Raw genomic sequence first — 15,397 nt, 5'->3', positions numbered from 1 at the left:
TTTTTCTGACTTGATGGTGGCAGTGTGGTAATGTAGAGAGTGCTTTTGTTTTTAGTAAATACACACTGAAGTATTAAGGGGAATTAGGGTGTATCTGCAACTTACTGTTGTTAAGTGATCAGGATAAGAGAACGATATGGCAGATGTAGTAAAATGTTAAAAACTGAGGAATCTAAGTGAAGGATATATGAGAGTTTTTTGAACTATTGTTGGAATTTTATTCTAGATTTAAGATTATTTCAAAACAAAAATGTGCTCCCAACTCTTCTTCAGAAAATCTATTATAATTTATAGTTTCAGTCTTTAAAAAAATTTCACAGGAGTGAATGAATGTGTTTAAGAACTAGATTGTTAAAATAAGTCTTTGAACCAATATTACAAATTCTGGCATAAACTCAAAAGTTTTCATTAATTTCTTTAATTAAAAATACTGTTTATTGATGAATTCAATAAACATTAATCCTGCCCTTACGGGGCTTACACTCTAACTGACGTTAAATATATCAAGAAATTCAAGATTTATGAAAGATTTTAGATGCTCAGAGACTATTTGTTAAGTGGAATGTAGTGGGCCTAGGGCAGTGATGGGCAACCTTTTGAGCTTGGTGTGTCAAACTTCGCCAAAAAACTGAGCATAACTCGGGTAGTGTGTCACTTTGAGGAAAAAACTAACTCCAAGACTCTAGTCGCAAATGTTTCATCCTCAGGAGCAGCAAATGTTTGTTTCATCCTCGGCATGTGGCCGCGTGTCATCAGAAATGGCTACGCGTGTCAGTGCTGACACGCGTGTCATAGGTTCGCCATCACTGGCCTAGGGTAAGGATGACCCAAGGTTAAGTAGCTCTATGGTACACAGACCTAAAACTAATTTCTCTGGGGTTCACGTCATATGCATTTTACAATAAATCTGGATAGTCACCTGTTAGAAGGAAGGCTAGACTAAATAAGAGTATTAAGGTAGATGTAGATATGCAAATTAAGGCCTAAATCAAAGGACAATTCATGTTATCACTTCTTAAGATGCTTTACATCATCAGAAACTGTACCACTCTCAGGACAATCTAATCTTAAACAAGTTTCCTTAAATACATAATATCTTTCTCAGTTCCTTACCCCAGAAAAAGCTCCAAATGATTGGGAGTAGAGGTGAGCAGCAGGGCCAGATCTACTACGAAGTTCCTTTATTTCTTCTTGGGATTCATGTAACATACCTAGACACTCCATATTCCTGTCTTGTAATTCATGTAACTGAAAGAAAGGATGGTAATTAGTGTCTTCTATTATATTCTAAATAGAGGCCCGGTGCATGAATTCATGCACTGGTGGGGTACCTTGGTGTGGCCTGCGGGGATCGGGCCAAAACCAGCAGTCCAACACCACCTGCTGCTCCCACTCATCCCGGCCCTACTGCACCTGCCACAGGCTTGTGCCCAGTCAGTCCCTATCAGGAGAGGTGAATGCCGCTGCCGCGGCAGTGCTCGCCAGCTGTGAGCCCTGCATCTGGTGCCCGCCGGTCAGAGGAGCGGCACTCCCGCTGTGGGAGCGCACTGACCACCAGGGGGCAGCTCCTGTGTTGAGCATCTGCCCCCTGGTAGTCAGCGCATGTCATAGCAACTGGTCGACCAGTCGTTCAGTTGCTTAGGCTTTTATATATATAGATATGACAAGGGGGAGGAAACCTTTGGGACAAGTATTAATTTTATCCAGAGGTCTAAGTTTATGAATATAACTCATTTTAATACAAAGACTCTGGAATAAACTAAGCAAGGAGTACATATCTATTTAAAACTGCCAGAAGTAGGAGTGTCTTAGCCAGAATTACACATAAACATGATTTCTTAAAAATCTGAAATATAGCTGAGAAAACCATAATTGTCAATTCAATATTTAATACTTCATCCCCTTAAAAAAAACTTATAGTCGAAACTGGTTTGGCTCGGTGGATAGAGCATCGACCTGTGGACTGAAGGGTCCCGGGTTCGATTCCGGTCAAGGGCATGTACCTTGGTTGCAGGCACATCCCCAGTAGGGGGTGTGCAGGAGGCAACTGATCGATGTTTCTCTCTCATCAGATGTTTCTAACTCTCTATCCCTCTCCCTTCCTCTCTGTGGAAAATCAATAAAATATATTTTAAAAAGACAACAAAAAAACTTATAGAGGAAATATAATAGTCATGTTCAAGTCAGATTTAGCATACTGCTATATTTTTTAAACATCATTCTGAAGTCTGTAAAAGACAAGATCAAGTCTACACAGTATTATATTTGATGTCAGCATGCTCAATTATCCTAAACAAGTAGTTTCTTCTTCCTTGTTTCAGAACCTTCTTTTTTGTTAGATTCACGAGCATGGTAAGAGTGTACATACTTTTCAGAGTGCATTTTAACTTCAAAAATTTCTTCAAGTGTAGTATGTAGACTGTATATTAGCATCACCAGGGTTGGGAATGCTTATTAAAAATGCAGATTCTAGGCCCTCAGTCTAGACCTACTGACTTAGAAACTTTCAGCGATAGTGCTTGGAATCTCCACTTAAAATTCACACTGCCAGGTGACTCTTATGCTTGCTAAAGAGCCACTAAATTATATCTAATAGTTTTTATGTAGATACCAAGTTAGAGATTTTTGCTATTTCTCCTGACATTTTAAAAACTGTTGTGGTAGCTAAGGTAAACTGGTAAAAGAGTCACATAGTCCTAAAGAATCTTATAAAAGTCAAGGTTTTCCCCATGAATCAATAGGATGTTGCCATGTGACTAGTTTTAGAGAGATAATTTTTTAAATGCTTTACTTCTTAGCTCTCATCTTGATCCTCAGTTGTTATTTTAAATCTTATTTACAAAGATGAAAGAAGCGAACCCTTCCTCCCCTCCTGTATCACACCAGATAAAGAAAGATTTCATTACCTCCAATGTCAGCTGTCTTTGGGCATCTTTGGAAGCTTGCAGGTGCAGTCTCAGTTCTTCCTTCTCAATCACATGCTAACAACATATTAAAAGGGACTTGTGAAGCCTTCCCATATAAAATAGAGGCTACTCTCTTTTTAAAGACATCTTAAGGGCATAGTCTATGTAGAGATCTCTAAAAAGCTTACCTTCCAAAAGCCAAATAAGAGCAATAAAATGGGCAAAATAGAAAATCCATAAAGGTGTTCAGAGGACAATGAGCACGAGACAATAACTCACATCACAACTTTCTGAGGAAGATCTGACCCATTTTACTGTAACCAACCCCAACATTCTTTTAACATTATTTCTGTAAATGATGACCTGTTAACTAATACATGACTGCAGATAAACAGTCTGCTTGCCTAAGAATTCTAGGAACTAACTTCAAAAGCAGCAGACTCTGACCTTCAGACATTCCAGCTTCGGGAGAATTGCTGACCTTCAACCAGTTATCTGAACAGACTGTTGGCTGGCTCGGAGAACTCTCAGTCCCTTCATTTTGATTCCTCTGTTCTGTTGTGTGGTTTTTTTTCTCTTCCTCCTCCCTCCTTACAAAAACCTCTGCCTGTGTCCAATTGTTAAGACAGTCTTGGTGACAGGAGTCCACCATCTTCTCAGGCAGCCGGCTCTTGAATAAACCTACCTTCCTTCTACCAGCCCCTGTCTCTAGATTATTGGTTTTTGAGCGGCAGGCAGCAGAATCTGGGTTCAGTATCATTTTGAGAGAGAAATTGTGACTTGAAAGTAGTTATTCATGCTTCATTACACAGAGAAGACTAAAACAGTCATCAGTTTACAGCACTTTAAAAGGGCAGGGACCGTGTTTATTTTGCTTAACACAGTGCATGGTACTAGGTCAGTACTTAACAAACATCTGTTGAATGAAAGAATGAACTTACCTCTTTAAGTTTGTGCTGAAGATCTACAATTTGAGACAAGAGAGAGGAGATCTCTTCTTGATATCGTATCAGTTCATCACTCTTCCCAGACAATTCCTCAGTCATTTTGGACATCTGAGCATTTGTTTCACCTTGGAAACAAATAAGAATTTAAAAAATTAATATAAATGAAGAGTAGAGGTTGGCAAACTATGGCTGTGCGCCAAATCTTGTTTTGTAGTAAGCACTGGACTATCACAAATACAATTTTCTTTAACATAAATTTAAAAAATAAAGATGCTTCTGAAATAAAAGCTAATCTTAGGAACTGAATATTAGTCAAGGATGACTTGTAAAGGCAAGCTAAAGGTTTTGCTTTAATCTTTTTCATTATGAAGAACAAGTAGGCTGAAAAGATATAGGTGAATTATATATCTTTGCAAGTACTAAGACATAATCTCATTTATGTCTTTGAGAACTCTTCAGGAATGTAAATAAACTCCCACAAGCAATGAAAATTAAACTTAAGAAGTCTAACACAGGAACATTTCCAGAATGGAACAGTTACAATCTGTTAAACCTACTGATAAAGCTACTGAGATGCTGCTGTAGGAGAGAGACTTTCTGGGATACGTGGCAAACTGAGTAGAGCCTCTAAAGCAATTTTTACAGCCTAGCACTCTTGAATGCATATGAAATAGAATCTTTAGAATTCCATGGGGGAAATAAATCTTTATTTCATATAAAAACTTGGATATCTAAGCACAAGTGGCAGAACCATGTATCAGCGTCATATAAAACTATTTTTTAATTGACAGAAACTCTATAACATTTCATAGAATGGCAACAAGAAGGAAGGAGACCTGGATCTGAATTCCTGGACAAGTAATTTCTTCTTTGTTTTTTAAAGTTTAAAAGGTGGGTAATGATAGTGTTGATGGAGAAGATTCAATTTACATTACTTCTGGTTCTCTAATATTCTGTTACTCTAAGTTATCACATTCTGAGGCCCACAGCCCAAATGAACTGATGTGATGTTACATTTCTCTTTCAATGTAACAGGCTTTATATTAATAGAGAAATTAAATATCTTTCTCTAGTAAAGCTTATCTTTTCCCAACTAATTTACTTTCAAAACTATTTTAGTTAACATTACATCAAACCAAAATATATTCCTTTATAGACGCATAGTTGGCACTTAATAAATTACTCACTGAATGTTAGACCAGGCTCTGCGACTGATCTATCGTTTTCTGACTGACAAATCACATTCTCTACAGGACTATTTTCTCATCAACCAAATAAGAGCTCTGGTTTCTTTCATTCTAACATGCTGTAACTGATAGAAATATAGATCTTTATTCAATGAAGATGGCAATTGAAACAAAGATATTTTTGAAAAGTACATATGGTATTTTATTTAGAGTTGTACGTTCAATGTGGTATTCCAAGATCTTCAGTAATTATTTAATAGTGTTTCTTGAGATGTTTCTACTGAAACCATTGATCTAATTTCTGAGTTGGAGATATCCTACCAAAGAACTGCCCAAGGCAAACAGAATATGTTAATACTTACGAAGTTCTTTAACACAGTCACTGACAAGCTGTTGTTCCTTCTCTTCATAGCTAATAGTTTCTGTCTTTATGTGACAAGCCTTCAAGAAAAAAAATATAGTGATATCTTCTAATTATTTACAGTATTAACTAAAAATAACCTTTAATTCTCATTTGAACATAAAAGTTAATCACTTACAAAGGAAAAAAGAACCCCATAAACCTTTATCTACCATAAAATAAAGGTATGGAAAAGGATGTTTCAAACATCTCCCTCATTCTCTCTGAATCTCTGTAAATGCCTCCTCATCCCTCCAGCCCCTCCCCCCAGCTCCCATACATTTCTGCCTGGCTAATCCCTAGCCTCAGCTAAAATATCACTTGCTTAAGTAAGACTTCTTTATCCCCACCTCCATCATACAAGCTCACAGAACCTTGTAATTTTCCAACATAAACTCCACAAGGTATATATTCTATGCTGTGGCTTTCTCATCTGTCAACTTGCTATTGTCCAATTCTCAGTGGGATCTAAGAAACAAGGGAAGGCAAATAAATACGAGCATCCTGGCTGTACTCCTTAATTAGAATGTCAATAGCAAATCCTTAGTTATGCCGCATTTCATCTCAACACTAGCTGGGTTTAAACCATATGACCTTTAAGTTAAAGAAACTGGGAATTGGGTTGAATGTACCTTGGACCGAAGAGCCATATTCTCTTCCTCCAGTTCCTTGAGCTTTTCTTGCAGCATGTCCAACTGTAGCAAGCCCTGAGATAAGCTGAAGGACTCATTGAACCGAAGAGGTGTAGAACAGCTGGAATCAGTCTCACTCTCTTCCGAAGCGATGGAGACAATTCGAAGTAACTCATCTTTCTTGGATAGCTCATGCTGCAGTTGATTGACCTGCACAGCAAAAGAACTAGATTCACAAGATGTCCTTTATTTTGTAGTAGAGGCCCGATGCACGAAGATTCGTGCAATAATGGGCCTTCCTTCCCCTGGCTGCCTGCACCACCTTTGCTCTGGCCAGAGCCGCCTTTCCGCCTTCCCATGCTGCCCAGAGGCCCAGAGCTGCTGGGGCGGTGTGGACCACCTGCGTATGCAAATTAACCCGCCATATTTGTTGGAATAATTTGCATACTCACTCCTGACTGGCTGGTGGGCGTCGCGAAGGTACGGTCAATTTCAATTTTCTCTTTTATTGGTGTAGATTATTTAATATAACATATGTAATATAACTTTTAATTCATTGAGCAATTATTCCTCATCATAAAACAAATAATATAATTAGCTGGAAGATTTACTGACTAAAGTAGCAAGTGCTAAAAAGAAAATAATAAACCTCAGATACTTCCCAAACTATAATTTTAGAGCATTAATTCAACAAATACAGCTTTTTCTAAATTAGATGAGAAGGAAAGCCAATTTTTACATTCTATATAATAGAAATATTGGAGGAAATTTTTCACAGTTGAAAACAAAACAAAACTGAAGGAATTTCAAACTATCAGAATGGATCCCTACTTTCAAATTCTCATCCTATAGGTTTGTACTTTTAAGCTGTATAACTCTGCATGATTTCCTAACTTTAGTTCTAGGAAATAAATATATTCAACACAAAGGCTCAAATGTTATTAAATATAATGCATTTGTAAAATGTAAGTAAAACTAGGTAAAAATAACAAATTACAGAAAACTTGAAATTTAACCATTCAAGTTAATAATAAAGCAGTTCTCACTAAAAAATTTCATTGCTTAGGAATAAATAAATTTTCAAAAGGTCTTTTCCTTTTCCTTTTATTTGGGTTTTTGATCAAAGATACTTCATTTAGGTATCTATTATTTGGGGCTGTATTTTTAAAAAAATAAAGTTAAAGATGACACACAAAGTTTACACAAAGGGGTGAGGAAAAAAAACGTTAGAATCTAAGTACTACAGGTACTGAATATAAGCTTTTATATGGACCAACGCAGACTCACATAAGCACTCCTCTGTATAGTATTTTTCATTTCTCTACTGGTTAGTTCAGTGGTTACCAACAAAGTCCACACGTACTGGTGTTACTTACCTACTCATTGTCATCAATTTAAGGACACCCAGGAAAATAAATTCCTCCACAGCCCAAGACCTAAATACTTCACGCTGCAAATACTTGACAAAGACTTACTTGGTCAAAAGCTTGTCCCAGCTGCTCCTCCAGGGCTTCATTCTGCTCAGACAAGACATGATTTCGCTTTAAGAGAGCTTGTCCAATGCGAGCAGCTAGCTCCAGATCACGATCCCTCTGTTAAAATACAAAAACACATTTCTTTGAGTTCCAACAAAATTACATGGTAGTTTAGAGATTTTGCAGTCAATTTTGCTAAATAAACACAAAAAGCAACATTCTAGAAAGTATTTTAACACCCAGATACCAAATAAACACAGGGCCTGGCACACAGGTGATGTTTAAAATATGTTGTCCAAATGGATGACCACCACAGTTATAAATGCAAGAGGGCATTTTTTTCCTGATATCAAGTGAAATTTATTGATTAATTAACCCTATTAATTAGGATCCAGTGACCTAACCTTTACACTTACAACTTCGGGGAATTAGAAAATCAATGCAGTCTTCAAAACTGAGGACAGGGCCTGGCATACAATAAAGGCCCAACAAATGCATCTGTCTATGAAGCATGGTAATGATACAGAACTCGGTATTTAGATATGAGGATCAGGTAGGTATGCTGAAAAGTTTCATTTAGAGGAAAGCTTGCTTATATGCCCTGAGAGCCAGAGGTTTAGAGGAAAGCATAGTCAAGAGCCCTACTGTCAACTGGTGCAAGAATGATGTGAAATAAAATAGGGGATGAAGGACTGGAAGTTTTGAAATGCAAGGTTCTGTTTAAAGTTTAGAAAAAAAGAGAGTCTAAAGAAGTTGGTGGTAATGATGCAGGATGCCTACAGAAAAGCCAAACAAAGCAAGAGTTACTCTTTCTGGGTACATGAAATTAATAGGATTACTTAGAACACAGAAATCCCATCTACATGGTGGTGGTGAGGACTGTATTCTATAGGATGAAAACCTGTCAATATACATATAACTACCTTATATGTGAGTATGGGCTCTGCTTACAGTAATCACTGTAAATAAAATTAAGCTTCTGCTCTTTTGCTCCATAGTACATGACAACAGGTGGATGGGTTATTTCCAGATTTTCAAGGCCCACTTATCTCATTGGCAACGTAAGCTAAGTGGCACACACAAAATTGTTCTGGGGAACTAGGGGAGAGGGGAAGGGGTACTTCAAAGAGAAAGACAGTCTTCCATAGATCAACTGAAACTGAAGTGTAAGGAGACACTTCTATGACTGCCAATTGGAAAAGGTACACTATACATATTAAAAATGTCATGGACAAAGTGAGCTAAAAAAAATAACCCAAACTGAGAGCAAAACTCTGGGAAGATGCTCCAGGCTGCAGGAGATTTGCAATGGATCTGTCTCTTGAACAGGCAGTTCTGCTCCAGGCTGAGTGACATTTTTTTTAGGACAGGGAGGCCAGCCAGCACCATTGTAATAAAAAGCAAGCAAACAAACAAAGCCCCCTAAACCTTCTATAATTTCATAACCATTAACTTCAGGAACCATTCTGCTTTGGAATGCCAGATGGTATGCCAGTTGTTCCAACTGTAACAACCTTACAAAATAACCCAAAACAAAGACATCATCATTTTTCCTTTGATATAAAAACTTGATAGATTCCAAATGATCTTTAAGCTTTAGTTTTTTGTACTGGCGAAAGAAAAAGATATATTCCTACCTCTGCCAGGAGATGTGTAACCATGTCGATGTCATTGTAAGTTTTGGTCATCTGCTCCACCCTGTCTGTGCCTAGAACTAAGATAGTTAAAAACAACTATTTATAGGATTTATAAATAAAAGATAATTTTAACTATTCATAAGAAACAAAAGATGACAACAACAACAAACCCAGGCTTTTATAAGCCATTTAAGAGAATAAAAATATATGTGAAAAAAAGGGGAAGGAGATGTTTCATGTGTTAGACAATCTGTAAATAGATTCATTATTACAAACAAACATACATCATACAATAAATTAAGAAAGTATCAAATGATCACAAGGCAGTCACTTCCTATCTCCTCCTCCCTTGGTAAGATTAGAACTTTGGCCCACTCACACTACAGAATGTGCGCTGGGAGAATGTATTAAATCACCAAATGTTTTACATCCTAATCTAATTAAAGTCACTGAGGGGCAGTTAGTGAGAAGTTATACTGTTACAAAGGAATTCAGCTGGAATTTTGTTGTAATTATCTTGAATATCATCACCTATTATTGTGAGTTAACATCAATAAATAAGGAATAGGACTTGTAAGACTTTTTGTAGCTTTGTTATGACCATAATCATTTTTCGCTTAAAAACCCATTATGATAATCTTCATATCTAGGCCACTGCTATAAAATAAATCGTATACTATATTGTTACCTGCATAATGCAAGCCCACTATTTCTGAACCTCATAAACTCAGGAACTGTCAATGCACTTGGATAATTTTGCTCCAAAGAGGAGAAATATGACTCCAGTGACTCCACAGTCATAATAAGTAATATCTTTTTCAGCTGAAAATGATGCATAATACAAAGGAATCTTTTGACTTTGGAGTGTACTACATGATACAGATTTATGTTTTTATAATTAGTTTTAGACTTAGGTTTTTATAATTAGTTTGTCTTGAAGAAATAAAAGAAAAAGAGAGAGACTTTGGAGCAGAAAGGCTTGAGTGAGCTTGAACAAGTCACTTAACCCTTCTGAAATTCAGATTCTGTATTTATAATATGGAGGCCATAACATGCATCGCACAAGGTCATTAGGAGGTTCAAATATGATCATTTGACTATCATACAACTATATGAAGCTATTACTCTCTAAACACAACTGGTATGTATGAAATAGCCCTGATTTTAAATTCTCTGCAAATAACTCACTGAGTTGGCAGCAAATACTACGATTTCAGTCATCTGTAGTTCTTTAGACCCATCTTGATACTTGAAGTTGCCCAAAAGGCACCCTTAGACATGGTTATTATATCTGAGCTTGTAATTTTTCTTCCTAGCATTATTGCTTAAACTGAATCTGAGAATTACCTAGACCTTAATTATTAATGATAATCTTACTCCTAGTTAAAAGTAAAACAAAGTGCTGTGTTGATATCAGAAGACAGCTAAAAATAGGAGTTTTAAACTGAATATAAGAAAACTTAAAAAAAGAAAAACTATCCAAAACAAAAAACATTTTCACTCAAAAAGAATTTATATTTACAAGTAGAGAAAGTGACTCCATAATTTAACCACAGGATTAAGGAAAACAGGTTTTTGTGTTTAAGAAATCTTCACAATTTGGTAGCTTATTGTCACTAATAGAAATTCCTTCCTTGTCCTATATAATAAAAGCCTAATATGCAAATTGTCCCCTTGACTGGGAGTTCGACCAGGAGTTTGACCAGGGGGCGGGGCCACCGGTGGCTGGTGGCCAGGGGAAGGGAGGCGCCCTGGCCAGCAGTCAGGCAGCTGGCAGCCACTAGGGACCTACCTGTGCACGAATTTCGTGCACTGGGCCTCTAGTATTCATATAATTACTTCCCTTCTCTTTCTCACAAAAACCCCTTGACTTCACCCCATAATCAGAACACTATTTGGGTTTCTGCTTGAATCAGTGCTTCCTGAACAGCTATTTTTTGTGATCTCAAATAAATGCTTATTGCCTCTTACCTTGGCCTTTTATTTTTAGAATAATAAAATTCAGTTAAAAACAATTTTATACAACTAATTTGAAAAAATACATGACATAGCTTATTTTACATAATTGACCACAGTTGAAAATGAAGTGGCAAATTTAATTTGAAGTAAAGCCAGTAAGTTAAGGATGTAAAAAACAGCTGTGAGCTGCAAGTCACACATGATGTAAGAGGAAGAGAAAATGAAAGACACAGTACTATACAAAACCATCTGTCACTGTTTGAGAATTTAAAGCTGAACTTTAAGAAGTTAATCTCATTTAATGACCTCATTTTCTTGTATGAGGAATCTTGACTGAGAGGAATTATATGATGTGTTCAATACCACAGAGTAAGCCATTAGTGGCAAAGCCAGGATAATAATGAGGTGCTAACAACCCCAGCTCACAAGGTCAGAAGATAAAACCTGGGTCTGCTCATTCCTAGTAAGGAGCTCAAACACCATCCTGCTGTTTCTACCACAGTCCCACTAAGATCAAAAGGCATTTATCTGACGAGGTAGTAGAGTATCCACATGTTCTAAAACAGCACAGATCCCAATTCTGTTCTTCAAAGTGTGGGCATATCTGCATATAGAAGAAGCTGGAAGGATATATATTAAAATGTTAATAGTGGCTATCTCTGGGTAGGGATTATAGTTGATCTGTTGTTTTTGTTTCTGTTTTTTGCTAATTTTCCGTGAAGAATAAATGTTATCTTTATAATAAAAAAATAGTTCTTGTTAAGAGGTTGCAAAAGTAAAATTTAAAATGCTTCAATATGTATTATGGCAAAGAAGTTAGATAATGCAACCAGAATTTTCCAATTCTTATGTTTTATGTGAAACAGGCTGTATACTACCACACCCCAAAAGGCTGAGCCAGCTCAATTGCAGAGTTGCTCCAGGGATGTCAGTCACAAAGCATATAGGAAGAAACACAATGGATTCCTCTCTGCAGCCTAATGAGTTCTGTCTTCTCTGCCTCATCACAATACTCCTGATAAAGACGTGTTGCTTGGAAGATTTCCAAAGTACTTCAGGGCATAGCTCTTACACGTTCTCTTGGCATTTAGGCATTGAGATTAAATGCTTCTAAAACCATAGACTACATTAACTGTAATTCTCTAACCAGGAAGGAAGAGACAGTCAAGCAGGCTGACTTTATTATAATCGTTTCTATCAAATCCTATTTTCCCTTCAGTTCTTAGTGGTTAAAATAGAAATATGTTCAATGGTACAGAAATTAGCAATGCTTCTTGCTTATTTCCAGACATGAACTTTCCTAACCTAATTCTCTGGAATAACAACAACAATAATAACAAAACGATATACATCAGGGAGATAATAAAAAAAAAATTATTGAGGTACAATTGACATATAGATAAACATTTTTTTTTTAACAGAACAATTTTGTAACTTGGTTTTGGAAGGTTGTTAATTAATATTCAACGTTTTTGGTGTAATATTTAGAGAATTTAATGTGCCTGAAAAAAAATGGGGGTAATATACATAAGCATTTTATTTATTCTGCATCAACTACCCCAATCTCACATTTTTTCAGGATAGGAAGTACCAATATTAAACTCTGTGTGTGTGGTGGGGACTAAGATGAACTGTGGTTGGTTTGCACCATTCATTGCTCTCCGGATCTATTTTAAAAGTAAACAACCTCTTTCCAGTCTGTTTGGGGGGAGCTACAGAGAACAACTGGTATCATTTCGCTCATGTGAGACAGGCTTCCAACCCAAAACCCTGCCCATGTTCCCTTCCAAGTTTATTTTCTTCTCATATCTCTTTCAATTCCTTTACGTTATATAAGAGAGAAGGTGCCACTTCTTTATAGTTTGTTAAAATTCATTTTAATGAGCACAGTATCTACTGGCATGTGCAGGAAGTAGGGATAATAAGGGGCTGAACCCAAGGATGGCTTACCAGGATACATAATTATTTAAAACCACCAATCTTGAAATATCAAGGGGATAGAAAACAGTGGGAAAGGGTAAGAGAATGTTTTTTATCTTACTTTTTAAAGCCTTGGTCAATTTGCTAAATAAAGTAAATCACTTATCTTTTACAGTCATAAGATGCAAATTCATAATGAAAGTTATTTATATTAGAGTGAATTGCTAACCCAAAGAATTGATACCTTTAAAATAACAGTGAAATGAAAGGAAATTACAAAGATAAAGTATTAGGGGAGCAATTATAATCCCAGTTATTTGCTTCATGATCTTAGGTATATATCAACATATAGTATAGAGTTTAATTTTCAAAGTAAAGTAAAAACCGTAATATTTGACTAATGGAGCAGGAGTGTTTTCCAGGACCTGAAGGACAGATCTGTAACATCCTATTAATCTCATTTTATGGCTCCCTTGAACATTATGGTTTGTTTTATATAAAGTCCTAAAACCCAAGTATTTAAAAATCTTTCATTTCCCAGTTTGTTTGTTTTTAAAATCATCCTAAAAATAACTCCATTAAATGTTTAAGACATCTTTCTAGCTACAGTGCCTCCCTAACCCTCCATGACTTACAGGACAAAGAACATAAACTAAGGGATACTTTCTGTGCCACTTTATCAAAATAATGACAAACTAAATTTATCGTGATGAAATTTCAGTTTGAAATTTTCTTCTCACAAATCTAGAAACTCATGGAACAATGGGAAATGGAAATCAAAAATAGTGTTCCTTTAAAAAAGCATTTTCCAGAAAAATCTCAAGCAAGCTACTTCTTAAACTAGAAAGTTAGAAAAACCTTAAGAGCCTTATTAATAATATTCAGCTATTTAAAAAATTATTGGGGACAGAAATACAGTCTTATCTGAGTTTCTTGATATTCCAATTCAAGTTTAAAACATGTTTAGGATTCTTTCTGAGCAGTGAGTAACCTTATTCTAGGAAACTACTATTGAAAGCAAGTTAATGATTACTATGAAAACAAGTATTTCACAACCATCATTCTCCAGCCACAATCTTTAAAAACACTGAAGCATGGGCTAGGAAAATGTCTAGGATCTAATGCAACCTCATATCTAATTCAAATTAAAAGAATTTCACAAACATAATGTGGAACCTACAGACTTTTATTATATACTAGAGGCCCGGTGCATGAATTTGTGTATGGGTGGGGTCCTGGCGGGCTGGCCAGGGGAAGGGGACACGGAAGATTGGCCAGCCAGCCCTGCCCCCTGGTCAAACTCCTGGTCAGCTGAACTCCCACCTGAGGGGATAATTTGCATATGCGCCTTTTATTATATAGGAGGATTATAACAGCTATTATATAAACAAAATTTCTATAGGGAGTAAGAAAAAAGTAAGCACAGCCTGAATGCAGATCTTTGGAATTAGGTCAAAAGCAAAAAAAATCTCCATACTTTAGTTAAAAAAATATTCTATTTAATTTTGTCATTTCTAAGAGTTTGGTGTAAAACAGACATACTTTCAGAACAATCTGGCTTAGCTTTTCACTGAAATATTCTCTATGAACTAGAGGCCCGGTGCACGAAATTCGTGCACGGAGGGGGGTTATCCCTCAGCCCAGCCTGTACCCTCTCCAATCTGGGACCCCTCAAGGGATGTCCGACTGCCCTCTCACAATCCAGGACTGCTGGCTCCCAACTGCTTGCCTGCCTGCCTTCCTGATTGCCCCTAACCGCTTCTGCCTGCCAGCCTGATCACCCCCTAACCACTCCCATGCCAGCCTGTTTGCCCCCAACTTCCCTCCTCTGCCAGCCTGGTTACCCCTAAATGCCCTCTCCTGCAGGGTTGATCACCTCCAACTGCCCTCCCTTGCAGCCTGGTCCTTCTCAACTGCCCTCCCTTGCAGGCCAGGTGCCTCCCAACTGCCCTCTCCTGCTGGCCATCTTGTGGTGGCCATCTTGTGTCCACATGGGGGCAGGATCTTTGACCACATAGGGGCATCCATATTGTGTGTTGGAGTGATGGTCAATCTGCATATTACTCTTTTATTAGATAGGATGGACAAACTAAAAGGATAGAAAAAAATACTCACTCATATAGCGGAAAGTCTCTTCAGCAAGGACTGGAGAGAGGGAGCCAGATGCATGATGCTGCCGGTGTGGGGACCGAGTCCAGTCTTGATTTTCATATAGAAAGAGAGAGTCCACTTTTAGTCTATACTGGGGTAGCTGTTCTTCTAGCAAATTCACCAGCTCAACTTCAGGGAGATCCTCATTGGAGCAGACATCTAAAGAAGAGAGTTCATGTAAAT

At 37.1% G+C, this 15,397-nt stretch overlaps 1 protein-coding gene across 2 annotated transcripts in view; it reads right to left on the bottom strand.

Moving 5' to 3' along the window:
- TRAK2 (trafficking kinesin protein 2) overlaps nucleotides 1–15,397 on the bottom strand; it is a 55,443-nt gene that overhangs the window by 15,663 nt on the left and 24,383 nt on the right. For both annotated transcript variants that reach the window (XM_028153089.2, XM_054723194.1), the window contains 8 exons: nucleotides 15,179–15,373; nucleotides 9,185–9,261; nucleotides 7,548–7,664; nucleotides 6,073–6,282; nucleotides 5,403–5,481; nucleotides 3,848–3,978; nucleotides 2,907–2,981; nucleotides 1,114–1,248 (listed from right to left, as the gene is read on the bottom strand). In XM_028153089.2, coding sequence (XP_028008890.2) covers nucleotides 1,114–1,248; nucleotides 2,907–2,981; nucleotides 3,848–3,978; nucleotides 5,403–5,481; nucleotides 6,073–6,282; nucleotides 7,548–7,664; nucleotides 9,185–9,261; nucleotides 15,179–15,373 — 1,019 coding nt within the window. The remainder of the gene's footprint in view (nucleotides 1–1,113; nucleotides 1,249–2,906; nucleotides 2,982–3,847; nucleotides 3,979–5,402; nucleotides 5,482–6,072; nucleotides 6,283–7,547; nucleotides 7,665–9,184; nucleotides 9,262–15,178; nucleotides 15,374–15,397) is intronic.

This window comes from Eptesicus fuscus, chromosome 11 (assembly GCF_027574615.1).
Source record: "Eptesicus fuscus isolate TK198812 chromosome 11, DD_ASM_mEF_20220401, whole genome shotgun sequence".
Classification (NCBI taxonomy): Eukaryota; Metazoa; Chordata; class Mammalia; order Chiroptera; family Vespertilionidae; genus Eptesicus; species Eptesicus fuscus.
Note: the sequence above shows the minus strand (reverse complement) of the source record. Positions and strands in the feature narration are given on the sequence as shown.